General features: G+C 42.6%; 1 protein-coding gene across 2 annotated transcripts in view; it reads right to left on the bottom strand.

The window, feature by feature from the left end:
* Positions 1–1889: 1889 nt before the first annotated feature.
* The window catches only part of gprc5bb (G protein-coupled receptor, class C, group 5, member Bb), a 32246-nt gene continuing 21238 nt past the window's right edge, over positions 1890–12897 (bottom strand). For both annotated transcript variants that reach the window (XM_088612391.1, XM_088612390.1), the window contains one exon: positions 1890–11168. In XM_088612391.1, coding sequence (XP_088468517.1) covers positions 11124–11168 — 45 coding nt within the window. In that variant the 3' untranslated portion in view covers positions 1890–11123. The remainder of the gene's footprint in view (positions 11169–12897) is intronic.

Here is a 12897-nt window from a genome sequence, read left to right as displayed (position 1 = left end):
TTAAATCGCATAGCTGAGATATTGTCTTAGACCTGTAATTAAGGTTCTGACAGAAGGTGTTTGACAGTTCAAGAAGTTGTTTAAACAGCCAAGTCTCTTTATAAAGAGTTAAAAGAGAATGCAAACTGCAAGGTACAGTCTGTTTATCTCTGCATCAGATGATCTCTGTATCTACTGTCCTATTTGTCTCCAAATCAATTTACTTTGTAAAGCCAGCAAGCGAGATGGTCAATCAGACAAGATCATTGTTCCTGAATCAGCTAAATTAACCAAAACAATTTGCTATTCACTTTTTTTTCCTTTTGTCCACTCACAATACTTTGCTACAGTCATATCTGGGGACAGATGACTCACTGAAGTATTCCCATTGTTATTAAGGACAAATGCAATGCAACTCAAATTGTCATTGTGTACTTGTCAAAGACAAAATTATAGTCAGACAACTGTAAACAGTTACCCTCACTAGTCTATACCACTATCTTATAGTTGCTCAAAGCATATCAAAACCCTGAAATCGTGTTTCAAATTCCATCCAACCATTTTCTAACCATTTTATCCAATTCAGGGTCATGGGGGAGCTGGAGCCTATCCGGGCAAGCAACATTAGCAAAGCAGGGTTCACCCTGGAAGAGCCCAGTTAACCAGGGCCAATTTTCCCAATAATATGTAAAGAATCTAGTTGTCCCTTACCTCAACTCGAACGGTGCCCTGTATTCTGTAAAACTGTGCATTACCCAGATAACTAATGCACTGACAATCTGTAATCACTACATAGAAGCGGCAGGGGTACATTCAACAACTTTATAGCATTTAGTGGCTGGGTTACATAAATAAATAAAGTTAGTTTAGACAGTATCTATTAATCTCTCAATTAATGGCCTGTGTTAGCAAATTTAAATTTATTTTCATTCACACTCAATCTAAACTATATCACTGTGCATAATGCTTGTTATCAAATTTTGCGAGCTGTTGTTTAAATTCTTGTCTGACAGGAGCCTGACCCTAAAGGTAAATTATATCTGCTCTCAGCTACTTTATACAGTACAACCTCTGCCAAGCCAGCTGTCCAGTTAATTCCCAACAGGTAGTGCTCAATTTATCACCTGCTGGCTGCAGGGAGATTTAACGTTGTCCTAACACAACTATAAGGGACTCCATCACTCACTTCCGAGACAGTTTCACAGCTACCTTATCATCTTTAAGGATTTTCCGTCATCTGCCGAGTTCTAAATGGAACTGTATTTGTAATCCACGATATCATGAGAACCTGACTCTGAAATACTCTGTCAGTTTAAGGCAGTGTTTATGCCTAGTTAAATATTTTGTTACAGAAGGCACACCAGAAAACGGCAATGAGGGGGAAGTCGATCAAGCTAAAGCCATCACTTGGGGAAAGGAAGGGAACTCTGTACTCGGTTAAACTCCCAACAGAAACACTTCACACAGTCCAGGCAGGAAGGATGCTGCTGGCTATTCTACTGTTGAGATCATATGTGCATTGAAAGTTGGCTTTAAATCTTTTTGCCTTAACAAGAAGCTCATTTCAGTGAAAAGAAAGAGGAAGTAAAGGGGTGGTTTGAAGAATATGATGGCATTATTTGGGAAAATATAATTAGACTACAGGGTGGCATGGTCTTTTTTACCCAGAAGCCATTTACCCATTTTTGGACTGTGGGAGGAAACCAGAGCTCCCAGAGGAAACCCATACAAACGTAGGGTGAACATGCAAACTCCACACAGAGAGCTCTCCCAGGTCCAGAATTGAACCCAGGGCCCAAGCATACATGCAGATCTGCTGTAGGATTCCTTCCCCCCCGAAAGGGTCTACCAGTGTTTGTCAGGACATTTTCTCTGATCTCCAAATACAAAATACAAACCAATGCTGCAAATTACCAGACTGATTTTTATTGAAGGTCATGTGGATTCAGTACAGAACATTAGAGGAGCCCCACCCTTTTGAGAAAACAATATTTGATCCAGCATACTTCGGCACACTTCAAAGTTTCTGCAAGGCACCCCAACAGCATCATCAGCCACCCCGTCGTTATAAGGGCAAAGAAAGGGGAGAGGAAAGGCTTGGAAAACTGTGTGCAACTCACATCACTTCTATACCTATAATTACAACTGCTCAGTTCTCATTGTGTCCTGAGATAAGATATTCCATCCCATGAGTTACTTTAAATCAATCCCCTTTATCCGAGTTGGCTGCCAGTCAGGTCTTCAGTCGTGGTTTGTCTAAATGGTTAATGTTGCCAATTTTCAGTAATGAAGTTTTCTTGGTTTGCAGATTTGTGCAAGAGGAAGCCAGGGGTGACCTAACATTAAAGTGCAGACCCATGGCCCTCTGTGCAAGGGCTCGGCTCACGCAGTCTCTGTCAACACAGAACCCCTGGAGGTACTGGTTGCTTTGAGGGAATACTAGCACAACGAGGAAACAGACCAGGACGTCATTTTGAAAAACAATTCTGAACAAATTGGTCAAAACATTCTGTTACAAGTCATTATATAAGTGAATAATTCATCTTTACTTTGTAGAAGACAGTTCAAGTACTGTAACATTTGTGTCAAGGCTAGATACATTTGTAAATTCATAATTTGTAAACTTTCATTATTCACCGATGTTGGAAGTCATTAAAAAAAATGGGGTTTGTTATGTGGCGGAAACTAAGCATGAAAAAGTTAGTAAAATCTTTAAGGTGGTATTTTTGGTCCAAACAAAAATAAAAGCCTACTGCACCTACCAATGTGTCCTCAAGTATTAGTTTTACAGTGATGTAGGCATGTTAACCTCACCCCATTTTGTTGTACCAACACCCATGAGGCAAGGGGCTAACATCGGCATGCTTGACATTTCCAGCAGCTGCTCTTTATTTATATCACTGTTTGCAAATTGTGAGACCTGACAGGGATCAAAATTGCCTTGCATGGGGGAGCCGACATTAGCAACCAGCTACAAAAGATTTCAAAACATCTTGCTGATGCCATGCATGTTCGTGGAGAGCAGTGCACTGTAGCACAACAGCCATGTTATCTGTATCTATGCAATTGTGCTGCATGACCAGTCTTGTATAGTCTACCATCAAATACAACAGATATTATTGTAGGAGAGAAAATTGATGTTCACAAAAGAGTTTTGTGGAGCTTTCATCTAGTTGAGGGAGAGCAATACAAAATACACTGGAAATTTGTATTGGTCAGAATAGGCTTAAGGAGAGTACAAGCTTGCCTGCAGTGTTTTCTAAGCAGATGTACACACTGTAGGACCTAACCAGCAGAAAAACAAAGTAGAAAATGGCCATTGATCAACCTCATGGTCTTGGATCACAGAAAAAAAAACTTCATTTCTTCTTTTTTCACTCACATTATTGTTTTAATAAAACGCTCCATGTTGCAGCAGTGGAAGAAGACCGAGGCATCACTCACCAAGTAGTACTGCAAGCTCAGAGATGACCAGCAAGACACAAACTGGGGTTACGAGGCCTGTCCAACTTCAAAACTGCAGCAAAAGAAAATTAATATTGAGCACTTCACACTTTAGATTTTGGGTACTTTGCCCTTTTTAAGATTAATTTCTCTTCTTTAGGTTGGGAAGAGACTCGGGCCTATGTCCTACAGTAAGTGAGTAAATCTCTCCTGAGTACTACTGATATAGGAAAATTATCACTGCACAGAAAATATTAACAACATTTAGTGTCTGAGGGATAGTACAGAGGATATTACCCTTTTTCCCTGTGGAGTACAAACAGCATTAATTAAATCTCCACCCAAGGCCCAGAGTCAATGCCCTCTGGCTGTAGTCTTGTCTTCCACTACTTCCCTTGTCTTCTCTCTGTTACCTGAACCACAGATGGGCTTATAAAGCCCACACCATGTGATCTACATCCACCAATCAAAATGTGACAGCCGTGCACTTGGTACGTGTGGCTATCCTCAGATAAAGTGGTCTATACACATTACACGCTGACTGCTCAGTCAAATGATCACTTGGATCACATTAAAGACAAAATAACTGAAAAATAGACAAATCAAACAAACTAAATACCCAAATACATAAGAAAAAAAACAGTCAATGTATAATAGAGGAAAAAATTAGGTAAAAACCTAACTAATTTAATTATGAAAAATTAAGTAATGAACTAGCTGTGCTCTTGCCAGCTGGCCCAAATTCAAACCTACAGTCAGGGCTGAGACTAGAGTAGCCTCTTATGGATGCCCATATTATCTTTATTATAACCATGATGATGTGTTCTTGTAGCTGGTGTATTTTTTAGTAGTGCTGTTTTATGTAATTGCATACCTAAAATTTAATTGTTCAACTGTGACCCTGTCTGTGCAACTACAGCATTACCTTTATGTATCAGAACGTTAAAGCACTTGAAAATCCAGAACATATGGCTTGTGATTCACCTGTAATTATTTAGGGCTGTTTGCCTTGATTTTGCTTTAAATTTGATTCTGCATGTCTCTGTTGTACTTTCAGAGTATCACACATTAATGTAGCTCTATTAGAGCTCATTGGAAGAGCTCCAAAAGCATCTCTCCAAATAAAAACAGATCGATTGATGTGTGCGGGGTCATGTCTGTGTGTATGCACTTCTGGGGAAATACTTCACAATCCCTGCAATGATTTATGCATGTATACTCTCCTTCAGCCTATGTACAGCATTCTTTAGGAGGACTGGTTTCCATTTGCCCTCTTGATTTATTCACTCACCTGCAATTTGTTTAGTAATGAGATCATATTGAAAGTGTCCAGCGCAGCAGATGACATGGTGGCACAGAGCTTAGCACTGCTGCCTCACTGGGGTCCTGGATTCAGTTCCAGACCTGGGGGTCTGTCTGTGGGGAGTTTGTATGTTCTCTCTGCGTTTGAGTGGGTTTCCTCCAGGTGCTCCGGTTTCCTCCCACAATACAAATACATACTAGTGAGTTAATTGGCTTCCAGGAGAAGTGGCCCTGGTGTGAGTGTGTCTGTCTGTCCTATGATGGATGTCCAGGGGCCACCCTGCCTCGCACCCATTGCTTGCTGGGATAGGCTCCGACTCCCCCATTAAGACTCTTGAAAGTCTTAAAGAATCCCTTAACAAAGTGCAGTAATGGTTGGGGTGTTGTGCTTTACATGCCGGTTTTTAAGGATTTTAGTTGTTTTTCTTCCAAGTCCAGAGAGCTTGGTAATCAGAGCTGAACTGCTGCTGATTATTCACAGAACCAGGGTCAGTCCGGGGCTAAATATCCAATCAGCTCTTTCCATCAGTCCTGAACTCCCGCCTTCATCAGTAATAAAAACAGCCCGGAGCACAGCGAATTACGAGTAAGCTTCAGCAGCATCTCATTCCCTGGTGCTTGATCACAGGGAACTCTCCAGTACTCTTCTGAGCAATCCTCCTCCAAATGAAATAGATGTAGCAAGGACTGATGGGCTTGGAGCACTGAGAGGTTTTGCTCTGCGCAGACACCCTCTTCTTTTCTGTGTGAATTACATAAGTGAGCTAACGAGCTCCCAGGATATCAAGCATGTGGTGATTTTCCTCTGCATGCTGGTACACTGTTCTAAGACAATGCCGTGGAATTTTAGCCATTTTAAAATGAATGCTAATCCTGATAGATCTGCATGTCGCAGTAGAGAAAAATAGCCTTTTTGAGGTTTAAAAGGCTTCTAGTGGGGAGAGAATGAGGGTAATAATAAGGAACACCCTTGAATGGGACATCTGGATGTGAATGGTAATTGTGAAGCATTAGCTACAACTGTTCATACAGTCTGCTTACATATAGTTTGCCTTGAGTTGCGATCAGGGTCTTGAAGATTGTGATCTGTGTGAATGCCAGATTTTTGTGCCTACTGTCTTTGCACTGGAGCATAAATAACCTGCAGGACTGAGGCATTGAAAACCTTGTTTTGTAAAAAAAAAACCCACTTTCCTTGCAAGTCTTTCTGGAACATAGGGCTGTCAGTTGCTTAAAAGGTCCTGAAGACCTGTATATTGATAATCAACATTTGTTTACATCAAATGCTTGTCAAAGAAAATCAGAAGAAGACTGTCAAAAACAGTTTTGTATGTGAACTACATCTGCCATTGACAGGTTGTTCTCCTCATTATTATTGTTAAATCGCAAATCAGTCCATAACTTGTCCAGGATGACCATTTCTTTCTACAAAAAAAAACAGCAATATTTGATATAGAACCATTACAATTATATAGTTGAAAGTAATATGTAGTATCAGCAAGATACCAAGGCTGGAGTTTTTTTTTATCAATTTATTTTCCTAGTGTAAAAAAGATTTCTTATTCTACAATTCCCATTTTGCACCGCAGCTACAGATAATGCGGAACACAGAACAAAGTAATTAAGATTTCAGAAGAAGTTACCCTCCATCAGAGGTCCAGGAATGGCACGGTACAATATTTAACCAGAATGATGAGACAGCACGTTACTACCTCACTATGGGCATGTTCATTTCTGGTCTAAGAACCTGCACGCAGTGCCACTCAAGAATCACATCACATTAAAGAAGAACATTTTCCCATTCCCCTGCTGATTATGACAGTAAAGGTGTTTGTCTCATACAATGCACTTTCAAGCACTCAATTCTAGTCTTTGTGCAAAAGAGAAAAGAAGGCAAATACCCCTGACTTCTGTCTGCTGTCTTTATTCCCATTTCCTTCCCTTGAGCCTCTCTGTGTTTTTACATGATCTCTTGGGTGCAAACAGACACTCTGCTCCACTGAACCCAAAGGCATAGAATACAGGAGATTGTAATGGAGAAACACCTGAGGCCTAGCAATACAGTGAAGGCGCATACTTGTATTAATATCTGCTTCGTCACTTTATACGCCATTATTTGTCCTCCACTTAAGTGTAACATAAATATTTATTTTTGTTATTTTATTTCAGAAAGCAGTATCGATCTTTTGCAGATCCGGTTATTTGTTACACAAATTCTTTTTTCTTTCTTAAAACATTATTTCGCAAGTCCGGACACCAATGGCGCCAAAATAACTGTTTCCATTTGTCGAGCATCTTTGATTTCATCCGGGATTGTGATGCCATTTTCAGCAAATCAACAGTTTCGGCAGAATCAGCTTAGAGGTGTACCGCACACTTGGATCACAGGACCAGCTGGAATTCAGCCACAGAGAGGAGACTTCAATCTGAATTCAGGCAGGGAGATGAAGGCAGTCAGATGTTATGCACCCTTGTCCCTTGGGGTTACAACTCCTGTCCTGGAAGGTGCCATAGATTCTTTCTGTCTAAAGAGTCACATGGCCATCTGTCTCATATTACAGGACAGTACAACTGGGTTTGAATTGTGAGGTTCAGAAGGCCAAGTATCACCGGGGACAATGGGACAATGAAAATGAATTCTGGGCAAAGAGATTTCTCTGTGCATTTATTCTATGTTCAGCATTCCTCTTTATGTCGATGAACAGCTATTAAAAAGGTCTCTGTTCTGCTTGGCAAAACTTGACCCAGGCCCGCAACCAAACTGTTGCAGCTAGTGTTGGAAGGGCCACGGTATCATTGAAACCATGCTATCGCCACCTCTGACCCCTCAGAGCATAAGCTAGGAGCAATGAACCAGCCACTTGCCTGGCTCTGCCAGATCACATTGGGTAAAGCTCACCAGGCAACTCTGTCTCCCATGAGCCCCTACTGGTTACAACCCAATCAGTCACCTAAAACCCACAACCTACCAAACAAAGCGAATGTCTATGCAGATGCAACACTGTCCAAATGCATCATCTGCTTTAACCACAGTTAAAGACTGGAACTTCCAGTGAACACAATGGGGCCAAACACACGTCTGCTGTGTGATAAAATGGCTCAGCAGCCCTTCCGAGCTTTTATATGGGCAGTCCTCCTCTTCATCTGCCTGTTGTTTTGCACTTTGACTTGAGGAAGTTCCTGCAGCCTAGCTCAGAGTCAGCTTTCAAAGGTCAGGCTTGGTGTGACATTTCAGTCCTTTCTTTGTCCGTGTGTGTGTCAGTCCTGTGTAATGGGGGTGACAGCTCTTTCCAGACTGGCATGTATCCACCTAAACTTTGCACAAGGACTATCTGAAACGATACTGCAAGCCGGATTAATTTGTCATCTCCTGGACAGCTGCATGTTAGTATATATAGATCTACTCTAAGGTGCAACACTAATAATCTATATCTGTGGGGCATGTGTGCAAAACCAGCTCATTCTTAAAGATATGCTTTTTTTGCCCTTTACTCTTGAACTAGTGTTAAGATGATTTATTTTGATTAATTCAATTTCAATTCAATTCTATTTATTTTTATATAGAACCTTTCACAAGGTTGCCCCAAGGCACTTAACAAAGCTGTGTGTGACTAACAGTACGAGTCCATTATTCCTTCTTCAATGATAAAGGTTGTGTTTTGGGACTGCACACAATAAAAAAGCGACGATTTTGAAACATGAACGATTTCCGTCATGTTCTGCTGTGGTGTTTTAAGAATCATGGGTGCTCAGTCACAAAACAAACACATCAGCTGAAAAGGCAATCATAATGTTTTATCAGAATTTGTTCAACTACTGGTTAAAGAGCACTACAGAAAAAGATATGGGGTGAAATGTAAAAGAAACTACTGATCTTCTTCACACTCCTAATGTCTCTGTGTACAACATCAGCCACACCAGCACTTCCCTATTATCAACGACCAACCCTTCTCATAAGCTTGGGTCACCCGCCATGATTAGTGACACTGAATAAGCTCTAGCCCCAGCACACATGAATTAGAACAAGGAAATGCAGTTTTGCAAACAAACCTAGGAGTTCTCTCTTTTTCATACAGTATCTGGCACACTGCCTCTCGTCAGTTCTCTGGGTCTCAGTTTGGACCAGAATTTATTTTCTGGGGGAAAACTTTGAATCCACTCCAGACTACCATGCTCTAGGCCAAGCAGTCACTGGTTTCCTGGGTAACCCGAATATGGCTGACGTTTCACGATACAAAACTCTACACATATTATCTGCCAATGCGAAAACAGGCATTACCTACAGTATCAAGCGATCTCAGTTTTGTTTTTTAAAAAAATCAACGGTACCATTGTTCAAGTTATTTTTTTTTAATATCAGAGGCTCCAGGGAAGGCACTGTATAAATGTGTTTTTGATTGTGTGAGAAGGGCAAATTGCTGCACTCATGGTCAGTCAGGAGCTCTGACTGCACTGACATACCCCACCCTCCCATTCTATCGCTGTGCCCTCACACTCACCCACGCACACTACAAACGCACAGCAGCTGCTTACATCACAGTCCTCACAGGCATTAAAAAGAAAACAGTAAAAACAGAACAAAAAGAAACATCTATAAAAATTATCAAAACAGAAAGGGAGCTAAATGGCAGCCTGTTTCACTCGGTGACTTGGAGATCCAGTTTACTCCAGTCTTTTCCAAAGGTGTCCTTCTTTGTAGTCCATTCATATCGGTCATGCACACTGCTTTTATTCCAGATCCCAGGCTCTCTCCCAGAAGATTTCAAAGAAATGTGACATCCATTCCAGATAACTCCTGGGATTTTCAGGAATTCTCCTGTGGTGGTGATCGATCCACCACAGATGTGTGCAAAGAACAAAAGTGAACCATTTTCCATTAGTAAAGAAAATATATGTATCTCAAATACAAACAAACCAAACATCAGAACAGCTGAGATTCCAAAAGAGCAGAAACGTGGAGTAATTTGACGGGGTTCAAAGTTCACTGAGGGATGACAGGGTTCAAAGTTCACTGAGGGAAGAAGTAAAAGGTGCAGAAAGAGCTTAAACACGTGCACTTTGCATGAGCAGCAAGAGAAATCCCAGAGGAAAAACAATTACATGGTTTTGTTTTTACAAGAGAAAGCAGAACCCCACTAAAAACAGCCAGACAGCACCTCTCTGAAGTTTCTTCTCTCGTTTCAAAAATCCTCACAAGAATTCACCTTAACAGCGGGGCCGCAACTGGATCATACAATGAGGCAACAGTTTCCTTCACTTAATTTAGTGGTGCCAACCACTGCATGAAATGGGATGGAACTGCGTCCAGCAGCACTGAGGTGAAGAGGAGGCTGGTGCAGTTTCATAACAAATCTGGGAAAGAGGGTGGACTCTGCTTCTGACTTGAATCCACTGGGGCTGTTTTCTGTGCTGAGCTCTTGCTGCTGGACCAGGTCCATTACATTTCAACCAACCAGCCACCTCAAACAAAGCAAACCCAACCCAATGACCGCTCCGTCAAACTCTGCCGCCTGCTCAGTTTGCACCAGAGCTTACTTTCTGGGGGAGCGCTTTTAATTGCTCGGGAAAATCCACTTCAGACTACCATGTTCTAGTTTTTAGAGCTCAGCGTACTCTCTTTTAGCAAGTACTGTTGTGGCAAAATAAAAATGCTTAAACAGCTTTGCCAGTAACAAAGATTAAAGTACAGTATGGGGTTAGCCTACCAAGGTTCATTGATAGTAACATAACGCTTTTTCTGGGTCCTCAAATGCTCAGTAATATGTAAGTAGTAAGTGTTGTGCTCATTACACCCCTTTAAAGGAACATTCTACAACCTGGTGTAATGCACCTTCTGCTAAACGAAGTGTACATGTTTTTATTTCTATATTCTCACCACCCTACTTTCGTTGAATTATACAGTAAGTAGGTGTTAGCCAGGGGTAACCCCATTACTGAGTCACAGCTCACGATGCGATTGAATTCTGTGTCCCATTTCGTGTCCTGTGTTCTGGTATCACAGATGGTAGAAGTCAGCTTTTTGGGTCATCTGCTAGTTTCTCTTTTAGAAATTAAACAGGACTCGGCTTTGTATGGTTCGAATTGGAAACTGGTGCAAATTCAGCACTGCGCTAGAGCAGTTTCGGAGTACCCTCCCTTCCAGGCTCCACACGCCCATCCTCTGCAGTGTTAATGTGTTAGAAGTCGGTTACGAAGCTAAGCAGCAGCACTCTGCCTCCCTGCTCCCTCTCTGTACAGTTCGGCCCGCAGGGTCGGTCCAGAGGATCCTGTCGGCTCTCCCCGTTCCCCCCCCCCACATCGCCACCAAAAGAAAACCCTGCAAGTAGCTCCAGTGCACCGGGGAACTCGCTGGCACCCCCTGGTCCCCCGCAGACTGGTCACCCCCGATCCTCCTGGCTTCACCACAGGTGCCGTCCTGTGTAGTTGGGGGGCGCAGAAGGGATCTGTGAGAGAGATGGACAGGAAGTCAGTCGCCAGCCACAGTCTCTCAGCCCCCGGAACGCCACAGGTTCTTCTTCCCTGCCCACCTCACTTTATTTAGACACTCCTGCTGCATGTGGTTAGATACGTGCTGGCTGGGCTGGTCAGCTCATACTAGTATACAGCTGGACAGCATGGGATGCCTATCCACATGTGACGAGGGCAGATTTCATGGGATTTGATCCCGGTTGATCGGATCTCCTGGCACACCCAGCTCAGCTCCCTGGACAGCGGCTAACTCCCCCAGGTCACAGGACCAGGTCCTCCTCTGCAGCAGTGGTTTATGCTGTCTAGATGTCAAGGCAGGAGTCCTGATACACACACACATGACCACGATGTGAGTTTTGAGCTCCGCTCCAAATGTTGTATCACTGTCTGAGTTATACGTACCCTGTTTTTGAATCGCTAATCATTACTGATCTCAGTTCACAGCACCAGTGCAAGAGGCAAGAAGACTTTTCAGATGAGTCCAACCCCCCAATATTGGTGGCGTCCGAACAGTGCTGTGCTACTAGTCATAGGTAGTCCGGCTCACAGCCAGGTAGTAACTTCACCTGGATTTTTATATAGTGCACTGCAGGTGGGAAGTTTTTTATGCATGACTAATTTGGGAGCTCCTGAAACCATTGTTCTTTGCCAATCATCGTTTTGCTGGGTCAAGGTAACTCTTGGGTGCGAAATAGCTGTATTGACCTCCTGTTGGCGGACAAGAGTGCAGTGATCTAGGAATACTGTTTCTGAAGGGGGGGGGAGGTGGCGGCTGTACTGTACAACAGCAGCTGCAGGAGAGCATCTGAGCAGGGCTGGAGAGGGAAGGCATTTGTATCCCGGTCTGACAGAGCCTGACAGCTGATCCTGGGGCTGCTGGAACAGACTCAGCCCAGGCTGGGCTACCAGGGAGCTGTGAGGTGCCTGTGTGTGCGTGCAGTCAGAAGAGTCAGCAGACAGGCACTGGCAAACTGCTGAAGTGCTTTTTCATTCTCCAGCTGCTACCCCCTCCTGTCCAGACTCTTCGACATCACCTTGTGGAACTCCAAGCCCAGTTGGTATGTGCACCCTGGGGAGCCAACAGACTCTGGCGGCGCACTGAGCAGAGGAGTCAGATCTTGTGTATGTAAAACGAATCTTGAGCACGTTAGGGGCCTGACTCTGAGCGACACATTTTTATATTGTCCAACAATGATTTTTAAGCATTAAACAAGAAAACGACCCACTTTGACTTGCCTGAAAGGTGTGCTGGCTGGTACATTTTATAAGGAACTCATTTTGGTTCTTGAAAGAAATAAAATTATAAAATTACAGTTGAATGACATCTGTATCATTTTAACATTTTAGAATGTTAAAAATTTAAAAATTGGTCTAAGTAATGTCTAAGTATTTTACTTAAATCCACAGCTGGTCTATAGAGTTTTGCTGCAGTATTTTTTTCTGGGCAAGAACACACTGCAAATTAGCTTTTTTTTCTGGACAAGCCTGTGTAGTTTAACATTTCATAATATCATCTGTAGTTCCCTGATTCTAGTTCCAGTTGGCTTTTAGTCATCTGTGCACCTACAGTCCAATTTACCCTTGCAGAATGTTGGCTGGGACAGTTGTATACACTGTGTAACATAAACAACGTGGACTTGAAAAGTTCTTTGCCAAATATAGGAAACACCAGGGACCACTGCTGTCAGAGATGCTTATAGTCAT

Source organism: Lepisosteus platostomus, chromosome 19, assembly GCF_059453375.1.
Source record: "Lepisosteus platostomus isolate fLepPlt1 chromosome 19, fLepPlt1.hap1, whole genome shotgun sequence".
NCBI classification, from domain to species: domain Eukaryota; kingdom Metazoa; phylum Chordata; class Actinopteri; order Semionotiformes; family Lepisosteidae; genus Lepisosteus; species Lepisosteus platostomus.
The sequence above is the reverse complement of the archived record's forward strand: the minus strand, read 5'-3'. Positions and strand labels throughout refer to the sequence as shown.